The sequence below is a fragment of the Podarcis bocagei genome (assembly GCF_964188305.1).
Source record: "Podarcis bocagei genome assembly, chromosome: 8".
Classification (NCBI taxonomy): Eukaryota; Metazoa; Chordata; class Lepidosauria; order Squamata; family Lacertidae; genus Podarcis; species Podarcis bocagei.
In genome coordinates, this window is record NC_138133.1 from 46129295 (window position 1) to 46143345 (window position 14051).

The 14051-nt window shown below is 42.0% G+C and overlaps 1 protein-coding gene across 16 annotated transcripts in view; it reads left to right on the forward strand.

Moving 5' to 3' along the window:
* GREB1L (GREB1 like retinoic acid receptor coactivator) overlaps positions 1–14051 on the forward strand; it is a 161918-nt gene that overhangs the window by 123333 nt on the left and 24534 nt on the right. For 10 of the 16 annotated variants that reach the window (XM_081205733.1, XM_081205725.1, XM_081205740.1 and 7 more), the window contains 7 exons: positions 1802–1930; positions 3884–4033; positions 5554–5751; positions 6763–6943; positions 7815–8007; positions 10089–10225; positions 10994–11333. In XM_081205733.1, the coding sequence (XP_081061859.1) occupies positions 1802–1930; positions 3884–4033; positions 5554–5751; positions 6763–6943; positions 7815–8007; positions 10089–10225; positions 10994–11333 (1328 nt within the window). The remainder of the gene's footprint in view (positions 1–1801; positions 1931–3883; positions 4034–5553; positions 5752–6762; positions 6944–7814; positions 8008–10088; positions 10226–10993; positions 11334–14051) is intronic. The other 6 variants (XM_081205726.1, XM_081205729.1, XM_081205728.1 and 3 more) reach the window with 3 other exon arrangements.

Here is a 14051-nt window from a genome sequence, read left to right on the forward strand (position 1 = left end):
CCTCACACAATACTACATTTGTGTCGGGATATTGTGCTGTTATCTCTGGAACTTATAATGCTGTTTTTGGCAGACATGCAGCCGTTTTCACATGGCATTAAATGCACCTTTGAACCTCCCTTACACTAAATATGTGCATGTATGATTGCTGTTAATATAGGAGTGAACTAATTTTTTAATTGATGGCATATTCCAGCCCTTGTTGCTATATTTGCATTCCAGACGTGGATATTCAGAAATGCACTTTTCTAATACTAATGTGAGTGCTCTTAACACTTGCAGTCTAATTCTTGCATGTACACATTCCAGCAATATTGGGAAAGTACACCCTATGTGCCACCCCCCCCCCCTATTTTAAAGACTGTGTGTTTTAGGGCTTGCAAAAGGGGTAGAATACCATGTCTGATTTTCAGGGCTTCTGTTCTCCTCAGCACTCTCATGCCAATCAAATTCTTCCCACCCACTTCTGCAGACATTTCTATGGCTCCAACTCCAGAAATACAAATATTTCCTGAAATATACTCGGAGTCCTGCAGTGATTTCATGCTCTTTATTGCAGCTTGTAAAACAGTGATTGAATTTCCCCACAAACTTCAGGCTTTTATATACATTATTTACACAATGAGTCCCGTCTGATTGGCTGGTTCTGCTTCCCTCCTGGAGCCTGATTGGTCTTCTCCTGCAGGCCAATCATTTGTTGCATTCTATGATCCTACCAGCCTAATAGGCTGATTAACTTCCTCCTGGAGCCTGATTGGTCTTATCCTGCAAGCCAATCAGTTGTTGCATTCTAGGATCCTACCTGCCTATTGTCCTAGGATCCAAGCTTAGTACATAACATTTCCAAAGCATGAAAAAGTACAAAGAAGAAGATCTGAATAAGTTGAGAGTAGTTGTAGGACTGAGACTACCATTTGCACATCAGGAAATATTTCTTACTAATGAGATTTTTTCTGTTTCAGAATATGAACTACCATTAGATATGATGGATACCTGTTAAAAACGACATTTGCATATCAGCTCCTGCCATTGAATCATAGAGTTGGAGGAGACCACAAGGGTCATCTAGTCCAGCACTCTGCAATGCAGGAATCTTTTCCCCAGGATGAGACTCAAACCCATGACTGTGAGATTAAGAGTCTCATGCTGTACTGACTGAGCTACCCAGGCCACTTACTGTGTAGTAAAATGGTGTATTTTTATCCTTACGTACAAGGGCTTTTTTTTTTTTAAAGGGACGCGGGTGGTGCTGTGGTTAAACCACAGAGCCTAGGACTTGCCGATCAGAAGGTTGGCGGTTCAAATCTCCGTGACAGGGTGAGCTCCCGTTGCTCGGTCCCTGCTCCTGCCAACCTAGCAGTTCAAAAGCACATCAAAGTGCAAGTAGATAAATAGGTACCGCTCCAGCGGGAAGGTAAACGGCGTTTCCGTGCACTGCTCTGGTTCGCTAGAAGCGGCTTAGTCATGCTGGCCACATGACCCGGAAGCTGTACGCCGGCTCCCTCGGCCAATAAAGCGAGATGAGCGTCGCAACCCCAGAGTCGGGCACGACTGGACCTAATGGTCAGGGGTCCCTTTACCTTTACAGGGGCTTTTTAAATGCTTGGATAGAAGTTCAGACAGATGCAAAAGGATCTAAATACATGAAGGGGAGTCATTGAAGGTTCTAGGCTAAAACTTCCATTTCTCACAAACTGCTTATAGATCATTAAGACTGGAGCTGTGACACACAATGTTCTTTATGAAGGCAGTACCATTGTATCAAACAACGTCCTGTGATTCTTCCCTTTCTGTTCTCTAGGTCAGTATCAGTCTAGAGCTCTAGCAGAGAGTATGCTTACTACCAGTGAGTTTCTAAAGGAAATCAGTTATGAGCTCATTACGGGAAAAGTTAGTTATCTGGCATCACATTTCAAAATCACATCTTTAGGTGAGTGAATTAAAATTCCTGTTGTTACTTCTTTGATTTAAAGATCTGTCCATTTCTCTCTCTCATATAAGATAATAATAGTAGAGTTTTTGAGAGCTCTTGAGTCAGGAAAGCTCAATGTTTAGTATAGGAGGTAGATGTATAGTATAGGAGGCCAACATACAAGGAAGCGAGCAGATAATATTGTTCCCCATCCTCATCTTAAAAGCATCTCTTGCCTCCTAATGCTTGTTTTATGAAGTGAGGGCTCCCCCTCCTGTTTCCTTTAACATTAATCATTGGCATTCACTGCCGCTTTCTAGACTGGAGCAACCACGACATTAGAGGGGTTGAGTTTTGTTTGTTTACCACATTTCTACATCGTATGTCCCCAAGGCAAATTTTAAAGCAATTAGAGCCATTTTAAGGCAATTTGAAATTTTAACATTATAAAATGGTTTAGTGGGGGGGGGGTGGAGAGGCCGACATTAAAAGCATACTTCCAGGGAAATCCCAAGTGGCTGGAAGGAAAAAATTGCTTTCACTTTGTTTCAAAATGAGTCCAAGGAAGAACATATAGACAGGTCTCTCCAGGAAATGTGTTCTACAGCTCAGGAGCCACGAACAAAAATGCTTGCTCTTAGTGGAAGTAAGTCCCAGTCCTTGGAAATAAGGCATTTGGAGCAGAGCCTCATTGGCAGTTCTTAAAAATGCTAAATTGTGGGCTTCATATGGGAAACTAAATTTCCTGAGATAGCTGAGGCCCAAACCATGTTGGGTTTAACTGAGCAAAATCAGCACTTTGAATGGTGATTGGAAATAAACTGGTAGCAAATGGAAATTTTTCAGAGCTAGCGTGAGAAGTTCTCAATAGCTCACACCTATTAACAAATGGGCATCGGTTGAAGTTTCTGAACAGTTTTCAAAGAATGCCCTGTATAGAGTCTAGTCTGGTCTCCAAGGCCAATACCCAGGTCTCTCTCTTCTAGCACAACTATCAATCAACCAAAGCTTATAAAAGGCATTCTGGGTCATGGAAGCAAACTGAGACACTTCAGAGCAGTGTCAAGCCCAATAGTTTGCTTAATTTGTTTTGTTTTTTTATTTAAAATATTTAACATTTTCAGAGCAACTCACAGTTTATAAGTAAAACCAATAGAAAAATCAGCAGCTACAAACAAGTACAACTAAAAGCCTAAAAAGAAACAGCACTGAAAAATGTTAAAAGTCCTATACAAATAAAAGAAACTGATTCATTTCAGGATTTCTAAAAATACCCTTTCTGCTGTTGTCACTTGCCTCAGTCCCAGAGGTGGGCAGTCCTTGGAGATGGACTCTTGAAGTTGATCTCAGCATTTCAGCAGGTTCATGTGGGAACAGACACCTTTAGAGAAGTGTAGAGAAGATTCTTTTCCTTAGTGGAGAGAATGAGCCAGTCTACCACAAGGACTTCACCAGCTAGCCATTCTCTCAAGTCCTCCACTGTAAATAGCTTTCTCTTGTCTTGACTGAACCATCATCCAGCCCATTAGTGAAAAGGGCAAATAGAATTTAGCATAATCTGCATTTTTGTGATGAACTCTCCTAGTGGTTTTGTTGGGATTTTAAAAAGCATAGGATATATGCTTGAACCTAGTGGAAATATGTAGAGTATAACTCAGAGTGGGAGCAGTCTTCTCAGCACTAATTCTGGAACATGCTTGTTAGGAAGAAACAGAACCATCACAAAGCAATTCCATCAATTCCATTGCAAATGTTACTTATTATATGAGCTAACCACTGATGTTAAAAGAGCAGATTGGACAGCTCTGGTTGCCTTTTAACCTTTTTGTTAATCTTCATTTGTTCAGCAGCATTTGGATGGGAAATGCTGGATAGGTGTTCAATAGTGGCGTGGTGTTTCTTTACACCGTTTCTTGGAAAGATTTCATAGGGATGTGGTATACCTTTTAATCTACCTTATTGTTCTAAAAGAAAGTTCTTTACTAGGCGATGAACTGGACAAGTTGTTAGAGACAATACAACAGAGACGAGGAGATAACGTCGTAATCCCGTTCAATGGGGATGTCAATGAATGTGTGTCATCTCAAGAAGCAGCTGCCATGGTTTCCACCCAAGAATTAGGTAAGGGCTTCCTTATGAAAAACAAAACACTTTATGTGGAAACCAAATGTTAGCCTTCACCTGGGAATTGGAGAATATAAAAGATTGCTCTATTAAGAGTCTACCCTGCTCTCATTACACTGACCCAGACCATGAAGCCACAGAAAACATGGTATTTGCTCAGCATAGAAATATTGCCACCGCATCCTAATTCTGGAAAAAACAACCCAATGAGAAAGTGGTGTCAGTAGTTCCACAGTTGTGGTATCTTCTACCAGGTTTATACTGAATTTGCGAATAGTTGGCTGGCTGCACTAGTGTGCAGGATGGTGTGTGTGTGTGTGTGTGTGTACCTGTGGAGGACAAGGACTGGGCTCAATAATTCTGAGAGGGTCCAGACAGCTACCAGGTCTTCTGCCCATTATTGGGGCCCTATCGAGTAAAGCTAACAACTATTTTCTGTTAACTGTAAGCTCTTTCGAAGAATCACCAAAAAATGAAATAAACCAAGTATGGCAAATAAATTCATATAACAAATAACAAAATGCTATAACAGTAACCACCTATTGTAATCTTAGAAAGGTGTTTCCAGTGTGGTATGAATGAAGCGAGAAGGGTGTTAAAAGAGTTTCCTGTGTGGTTTGGGTCCACAGAGGCTATTTAAAAAGTGATTCAGAATGTGTTACTGCCCACATCGGCTGCAGTTTTATGCGTTAGCAACCAAAACACTTGTATGAAGCTGCTTTTTAAACAAGTCACAGTCACTATGTAATATTACTAATTTTTAAATATTTATTTATCTACTGTTTCTGGATTGAAAAGTGCTGGTTCACAAGGTCCATATTGCTACACTTGTCCCTACACAGAAATGAAATTTCTCTTTCCAGAAAATTTAAAAAATGATTTCTGTAATTAGCCTACTGCTTATCTACCAGGCATGAGGAGCCATCCGCTTGTGGGTCCCAGTTTGACCTGCAATGCCTTTTCATGTACACCAACCCCACCTGTCATGTATCTGACATCATATGTGAGGCTGTCAGTGCACAATTAGGAGCCTTAAAGTGCACTCCAAAGTGTTCAATGGCAAGGCAGATTTGCTGTCCCACCTGATCAGCTGAGAGCTTGCTTGAGTCAGCTCTGCTATCAGTTTCCCCATAGGGAATTTCATAGTGTAGCAAAATTCACAAAAAAGGGAGCTTGAAGTCAGCACTTACTGACTTATGGGTGGAGACTTCAAGCCATGCTTGACTCAACATGGATTTTCCTTTGAGTCACCTGATGTCCTGGCAGTGCCAGGTGACTGACACACCCACTTGTCAAAGTGGTCTACTGAGGGTGGCAGAACCCAGGATCTGGCCTGCCTGCCAGATCCAAATCACTACTGCTGGTCTACACACTTCAGCTGAGACTAAGTTCCATTCAGCTCTCTTCCATGTACTGACCAGGCCTGTTTAGCTTCAGAAACAGAAAATAATTAATGGGCATCTCTGGACTATTTTCTGGCACCCAGAAGCTAAATTATAGTTCTTTTTTTCTCCTAGATTTGGACACTGAATCATTCCAAATTTATCAACCACAACTCACAATTGCCAGAAAGCTCTTGTCACAGGTATGCGCCATTGCAGACAGTGGCAACCAAAGCCTGGATCTGGGTCACTTCAGCAAAGTAGATTTCATTGTTGTAGTCCCTCGTTCAGAGGTGCTGGTCCAACAGACCATTCAACGGATTCGACAATCAGGTAAAAGAAAGCAAGGAGAAAAACAGCATATTGAATCCAACAAAGCGTTTTATATATGTCTGTACTGAATTAATAATGAAATAAAACCAAAATACAAAAGTTCATGATGTAATCTGTAACTGTGCTCCTGTGAATTCTGCATCAAAGAGAAGATCATGTCTTCTATGTCTTATGCAAATCAGGCATCTCGATAAGCATTTCCTTATTGTTTCATAATTCTGTTTCACCTAATCACTCACTGGCTGGAACATGGATTCTTAGGGAATTGATATAGTGCCTCAATGGAAACTTTGCTTGTCTCTTTGCTTCTGCTTTTGGGATTTAAGATTTCGTCTTCCTTGTCAGCCTTTAGGAACTAGAAACTAGATTTTTTTTAAAAATGAACTAAACACTTTTAGGTTCCTGAATTTTGTGCACAGTATAATTTCTGACATTCATAGTTCTACAAAATACACACAGTGACATTGGACAAATCTGGCATTGAAATGCAGCCTAGGGCATTTGACAGAAGTTACACATATTTAATATATAGATAATATTGTTAGTGAAGAAAGTTTGTTCTGAAGCTTCAGTTAGGCTTGGCTTCCCGCCATGTGCAAACCCAGCATTCTGGTATCATGCTCCCAAACAAGGCAGGATCATAAAACAAATTTTGAATTACAAATCCTAGTTGGTTGGGAGCAATAATCCAGGACACATCACAGGAAGCCAAGTTAATTGTTGCTTCCTGGTTTGTTTTACTTGCTCACATGATGGGAGGTTTGAAGTAGGGACAAAATTATCTCTGTGGGACAGTGTGCTACTTAGTCACAATAACCCAGGCTAAACCAGGAATCCTAGCTTACCATGCATGGCATGTGAACACTAACAGATTGTTTTTCCTATATGTTGAGTTTCATGGCTGAGTTGGCATTTGATCTGTTCTGTAGCCTGTTTTTGGCATCTCCAGAACTTATTTGTTTGTTTATTGGGCAAAAGCAAAGTTCCCGTCTCTGCCGTTTCTTCCTCCAGGTGTTCTTGTAGACTTGGGACTTGAAGAAACTGGAGCAGCTTACCAACGAGCTGAAAAATACGTGGTGCGGCTAGACAATGATATTCAAACCAAGTTTGATGTTTTCATGAGACGGGTAAAGCAGAATCCGTATACCCTTTTTGTGCTGGTGCATGACAATGCCCATGTGGATTTAACAAGGTAATTCCTTCAAAGTAAAGCATATACTAACAGTTAATATTATACTGTAGGCTTTCATTTCAAATTGTAGGTGCAAGTATGAGCTCTTAGGTTTTTAGTAAGTTGAAACAAGTGCACCCATCACTGCAGTACAGAATGAACCATATCTGTCAGACACCTTCCTGCCACATGCTGCTGTTAAAGACACAGGGAAAAACCCAAAATGATTATGGCTCTACATGGTGAAAGGCTTGTGTTACGGAATATTGTAGATAAATGGCAATTGGGCAGCCACTTGTGTTCATTGGATCACTTCCATAGCAGCTCCCTCATTTATACCGCCATGGGTTTCAAGAATCCTGCCCAGTGACAGTGGTATGCTCTGTTCTATCTGTACTATGTCTTGTTGCGATTGACTGCCTTAAGACCAGATTTTCCAAAATGGGCAGAGTCATGGTATTCATAGCATTAGGATGCTGACAATGGGTAACAGAGATTCAGAATAGGCCATATGATATGGCATGACCCACACTTTAAATTCCCCACTTTGGGGCTTGCATGCTGCTCACCTCTGCTTCAAACTTACTAGCTTTTTCTTTTCTTCCCCAACCTCCTGAAAAACACAAAACCACTTTTTATATAACTGGTACCACCAATTAGTAATTTTATAAACAGGCACTGCACCACAAATATTTACATGAAACCTTAATTTGTAGAGTGGAGTAGGGGACATTAAACCAATATTTGTACACCAACACCATGTTTAAGTAGTTCCTGATTCTTTGTGGCCTAAGTGACTTCTGTAGCTCCTGTTGTAATCTTTTTGTTTTTGTTTTGATCTACAGAACACGAAGCAGACATTAAAAATGAAATGTCTTGTTGCTTTTCCTAGTGCCATCTCAAGTTCTCTATCCCATGGGGAGCCTAGTCATGGGCTGGCTGACAGAATGATAAATTGCAGAGAGGTACTTGAAGCTTTCAACCTCCTTGTCCTCCAAGTGAGTTCTTTCCCATACGCTCTTCAAACTCTGCAATCCAGAATCAGCTCCGCCAATGAGGTACACTGGATACAGTTAGGCAACATGGTAAGAGGTCTAAATGTTATAATAGCTTTTAGGAAGCTTTTATGTGCTTTTATGAGCATCTTTGGTCTTTGTCTCTGCTGTTATCATAAAGTGGGAATTGATTTCGTCTGCTGATCTAATCAAGTCTAAAGTCAAGCTCTGATGGCATCTAAGAAGGGATAGGATTCATATAATGTTCAACTTGGTCGCTGTCTCGCGTACCAATTGCTTCGTATGCTTTGGTAAATCCCAGAAATTGGTTGTTAGTGATGCCAACTTCATTTATTTTCTGTGATGTATAGCCCATCTTTAAACAGCCAATTGACATCCATAGAGTGCTTACAAAAGACTTCAAAAATACAAATATTATAGAACAACTAAAACACCCCACCACTGCCCTATTTAAATTAAGGGCCTAATTCCTCTGTCTCTTTACCCCAGCTAGTACTCACAGAATACAGCTGGTTTCTGGACTGAAATCTTCTCTCTGGCCCAGCCCTCGCTTTGCTTCTCATGGACTTGATCGATCTTCAGCCACATTGCAGACTTCTTTCTGAAGAGAATCTTTCACTTTGGTCAGGACCACCACCCTGAAGACTGGCTTTAGTTTTCCAGCTGCTTGCTTGTTGAAGTCTCTCTACTTTCTTAAGCACAACTCCTCCACCCCTTACTGCACTTCTGGTCCTTCCCATTTTAAACTTTCTTCAGCCTCTCACACTCAGCTGCTTACCAGACTCCTCAGCTTCTGGCAGCCTCTGTCTCTTCAGTTATGCCTCTTCTGCTGTCTTTCCCTTTTAAGCTGTCCTCTGCCTGACTCCACCTCCAACAAATTATTTGACGCTTCATCTGGCTTTCTATGCTTTGTTGTCCACAGCCTCTGTGGCCACCTCACAGGACCCCCTTGATTTTACCCAAGAACTCTCAAAACACCAATTGGATTAGCCCCTTCTAATGGCTCTGATCACCAGTGACATTCTCTTTCAGTACAGTACTGCTAGCTGCCAAAGGTGTTTCCCTCCTTCCCAGCTTTGGCCACATTCACACCTTACATTTAAAGTGCTAAGATACCACTTCAAACAGTCATGGCTTCCCCCAAAGAATTTGTAGTTTATTAAAGGTGCTGAGAGTTGTTAGGAGGTCCCCTATTCTACTTACAGAGCTACATTTCTGAGTGCCCTGTGAGGAGATTCTTAAACCACACTGGAAGGGGAATAGGGCATCTCCGAACAAATAAACTGCGGCAACCAGAATTAAGCATTTAACCATAGTACAAAACACATCACCATTCATAAGACACTTAAATATTTGCATTAGAATAATAATAAATGGGTTTTTTCATACATAGGATGAAAAAAACTCCACCTCCAGCCAGTAAGAGCTCACAGCAACTTAAATGAATTAATAACTTTAAATGTTAGCAGTGTTTAAAAGCCAGGGGAGGGGGGAGGAGAGAGAAAGGTATTTGCCTTGCACCAAAAATGATAATGAAGTGGGGAGCAGCAATCCTCACTGGGAATGCCTCACTACACAGATAGGGTGCCATTTCCAAAAAAGCTCTCTTCCTGGTTGCTACCTGCCTTACTGCTAGATCTCAGGTAAATTGTAAGAGGAGAAGATGGTCCAGCAGATACCTGTGTCCTAAGCCATGTAAGACTTTAGAAGTAAGCACCAGCACTTTGAATTGAGCCAGAAAACAAACAGGAAACCAGTGAAGCTGTTTCAAAAGAGGTGTGATGTGAGACCATCTCCTGCATTCTGAAATCATTTGGGCTTTGGGTCTGTCTTTGAAGACAGCCCTACATTAAACTACTTCCCTCATAAAGGGCTTTTAGGATAAACTAACTGATGTGGAGATCTATATAATCCATTATTTGGGACTATTATAGTTCTTCATTCAGCTACAGAATCTGTGGGCAATATGGTTGTGGCTGTATTGAACAAATGTTATTTCATACCTTGTTTGTGAAGGGGAAAGGCCATTTATAAGATGTATGAACATAATGATAATTTTCAAGGGGAAGTGAAAAACGCATGAGTGTTTTGTATATAGGACAAGTGTACACTCTTAAGAATCACATTACTTGCATTATCTCTGTTTGGAGCAGGAGGAACTGAGCCAAGATGAGAAGCTGTATTTTGGCTTGAATGAATACAGCAAATCTCTGCAGTGGGGAATCACAAGCCCTCTTCTGAGATGTGATGAAACCTTTGAAAAAATGGTGAATACACTGTTAGAGAGGTAAATGCTTTTGGAATAATATTTAGCTAAGTCCATGAGTTTGCATGTCTGGAAAGAGGAATGTCAAATTCCCCATCCTAATGAACAGTGAGCAGGAAAGGATGCTCAGTCAATAATAATAATAATAATAATAATAATAATAATAATAATAATAATAATTAATTTTATTATTTATACCCCGCTCATCTGGCTGGGCTTCCCCAGCCACTCTGGGAGGCTTCCAACAAAATATTAAAATACAGTAATGCATCAAACATTAAAAGCTTCCCTAAACAGGGCTGCCTTCAGATGTCTTCTAAAAGTCTGGTAGTTGTTATTGTCTTTGACATCTGGTGGGAGGGCGTTCCACAGGGTGGGTGCCACTACCGAGAAGGCCCTCTGCCTGGTTCTCTGTAACTTGGCTTCTCGCAGTGAGGGAACTGCCAGAAGGCCCTCGGTGCTGGACCTCAGTGTCCAGGTAAAACGATGGGGGTGGAGACACTCCTTCAGATACATGCTATGGAATAATCTCCACTGAACATAGTGGGACTTAACCTCTGGATTGGATTGGATTAGGTTGTGATGTTTCGGGTCTGTCTATAATTCTGCTAGCAGTATAGAAATGTATGCAAACACAGCGCTTATATGATTAGTCACATAATTAAATTGAGAATACTTTTAAGAGTCCCAGGCTATGCCTTTTCCTTTTCTTTGTCTGATGTTTGGACCCAACATCAGACCAGCACATACTAACTTGACTGATTAAAACTAAGCTGTGCTCTTTTCAAGGTACCCCAGGCTGCACAGCATGGTGATTCGCTGCTATCTGCTTATTCAGCAGTATTTGGAAGCCTTGATGGCCCTCACCACCATGGCCTCCCTCAGGGACCACAGCACACCTGAGACTCTCAGCATAATGGATGACATCATCACTACACCTGGCAAGGATAAGAACGGCCGTGGCCACATGCTTGTCATCAGGATTCCCTCTGTGCAGCTGGCAATGCTGGCAAAAGAGAGGCTGCAAGAAGCTCGAGATAAACTAGGCCTGCAGTATAGGTTTGAGATCATCTTGGGGAATCCAGCTTCAGAACTTACTGTTGCCAAGCACTTTGTGAAGCGATTAAAGGTTAGCTTAGGTGGCTTGTTTGCTTTTGTGTTACATATTACATAGAACTTACGGGTTTGCATGCAATAATCGTCTTCCTGGTCATTTGTTGCTGTGTGTTTAAATTTCCCATGGAGAAGAGACAATGTAATAAGCTACTTTTGACCAGACTCACTCATTCAGATACTGCCTTACTGTACCGTGCTTTACAATGCTCTGAGTAAGCAAAAACAGACCTGTTACCATTGAACTCATGTGAAAGTCATTGGTGAATGATTTCATACAGTCCACTTGCAAAGAAAAAGAAAATACATAGTTGCAGGTGTTTTGAGCTATCATGTCATTCATGGACTTGCCGAGACATCAAAACATTCAGGATTTTGCAAAATGTTATAGCTTCTGAGACCAGTGCAACTGTGCTAGCAAAGGAGACCATGGAAAGTCTTGGGAGAAGTAACATGGGGAGAAAGGAGATATGGTGGACAAGAGTCAACAAATAGGGACAGAGTCAAGGATCTTCCCCTGCTCTGTACTTTTGCACAGTTGCAGACACAAAATCTAATGTTAACTTACAAACATGAGGACCCATTGTACAGATAGGGCACAATATTCTGACTAGGAATGGGATACTAACCCTATTTGCACATAACACCAAGCCCAAACCATGGCTTAGTGCAGGCATAGGCAAACTCGGCCCTCCAGATATTTTGGGACTACAACTTCCATCATCCCTGACCACTGGTCCTGTTAGCTAGAGATCATGGGAGTTGTAGTCCCAAAAATCTGGAGGGCCGAGTTTGCGTATGCCTGGCTTAGTGCAAACATTGGCAGAGGAAGAGATGTGTGCGCCGCCCTGGGTGGCATCACTGGGGTGTGTGTGTGACAAAATGACAAAAATACAAAACACAGCTGGCACTGGGCGTCACACTGCGAGGGCCGGCACTTACCGCGGGGCCTGCAGCGTGCCCGAGCCATGGGTCTCTCCTGGGAGTGACGTGGTGGCTTGGGCACTGCAGGCTCTGCGCTGCCTGAAACGGCAACGTAGGGCTTGTGTCTGCCCACCGCCTCTCCCTCAGCCACCTTACAGCTGAGCGGGAGGTGGTGGAGAGGCTCCACGCAGCCTGCCCCACCCCCGGTTGCAGGACTCACACGCCACACCGGGCACCTGAGCCAGTTAGTGCAAATGAGCATATGTGTAGGTCCCTGGAGTGAAGATTATGGCTGCTGTGTTACTGAGGGCTAAACAATAGTTTGGCTTAGTGTTATGTCTGTTGGAAGGAGGCAGTGGTAAAACCACACCTTCACTGTGCATCTTTAGGCAAACATGTTCCATTTTAACCAGGCCTTTGGTTGATTTGAATGACATCCTATGCCCTTTTAAAATGTGGGGTTGGGGGGGCGTTATTGGGTTGTTGTTTTTATTTTGATTATGTATTTTGTGGTGTTTATTATTTTGATTTTATTGTGTGAACTGCTGAGACCTCCGGGTATAGGGTGGTATATAAAGTCAATAAATAATAATAGAGCAGTAGCAACGAAGTCTGGAGAGGAAGGCAGTGACTGCAGTACTGGGAGCCTTCTCGTTCGTGCTATGTCATCACTTAGCTTAGCGCTATGTGCAACCTGGACTGCTAACTAGCTTGCATTGGTACAAGTGCTGGTGCTGTGACAGCTTTTTGCAGACATTATTTGGATCAAACTCTTAGTAGAACAGGATGCATCATGCAGCTTTCTGTTCATAACAAGTGGCATTATGCAACTTACTTTTTTATGTTAAAAACAAAATAATTCATTGTTTAAACACTGAAGAACAAAATGCTGTGTTCACAAGTAATGAGGTACAAAGAGTGGATGGATTATCGATTTATCACTAGGGAAGAAACCAGTTTGAAGATAATGTATTCTGTGATTTGGCAGCCAAAGCTCCTATTCATGTCTTTTCCTCTCATTTCAGTCTCAAGTGATGCATCAGCCTGCACTTGAGACAGATAACCTGCTGTTACATACATGCCCTTCAGGATGATTATACAGTGGTACTCAGGTTACAAACGCTTCGGGTTACAGACTCCGTTAACCTGGAAGGAGTACCTTGGGTTAAGAACTTTACCTCAGGATGAGAACAGAAATTGCACGGTGGAGGCAGCGGCAGCAGCGGGAGGCCCCATTAGTGAAAGTGGTACCTCAGGTTAAGAACTGTTTCGAGTTAAGAATGGACCTCTGGAACGAATTACCGTATTTTTCGCTCTATAAGACGCACCTGACCACAAGACGCACCTAGTTTTTGGAGGAGGAAAACAAGAAAAAAAATATTTTGAATCTCAGAAGCCAGAACAGCAAGAGGGATTGCTGCGCAGTGAAAGCAGCAATCCCTCTTCTGTTCTGGCTTCCGGGATAGCTGTGCAGCCTGCATTCACTCCATAGGACGCACACACATTTCCCCTTACTTTTTAGGAGGGAAAAAGTGAGTCTTATAGAGCAAAAAATACGGTAAGTTTGTAACCACTGTATTTTAGTTCCTACATCTGAGCACAGCCAGTGGAGCAGAATAATAGAAGCTTGTGATGTGCTCTTGAGCAGGGAGCTTTGTGAGTTCCCCCAGTGGGCATGGCCCAATTTGTATTATTATTTGTATTATTTCCAGTTATGTGCTGCACATAACTATATTATTTCCAGTTGTGCATAGCACCAGAGGCTGAATTGTGTGGAGAAAGGAAGTAGATCTATAATAGAAGAAATGGC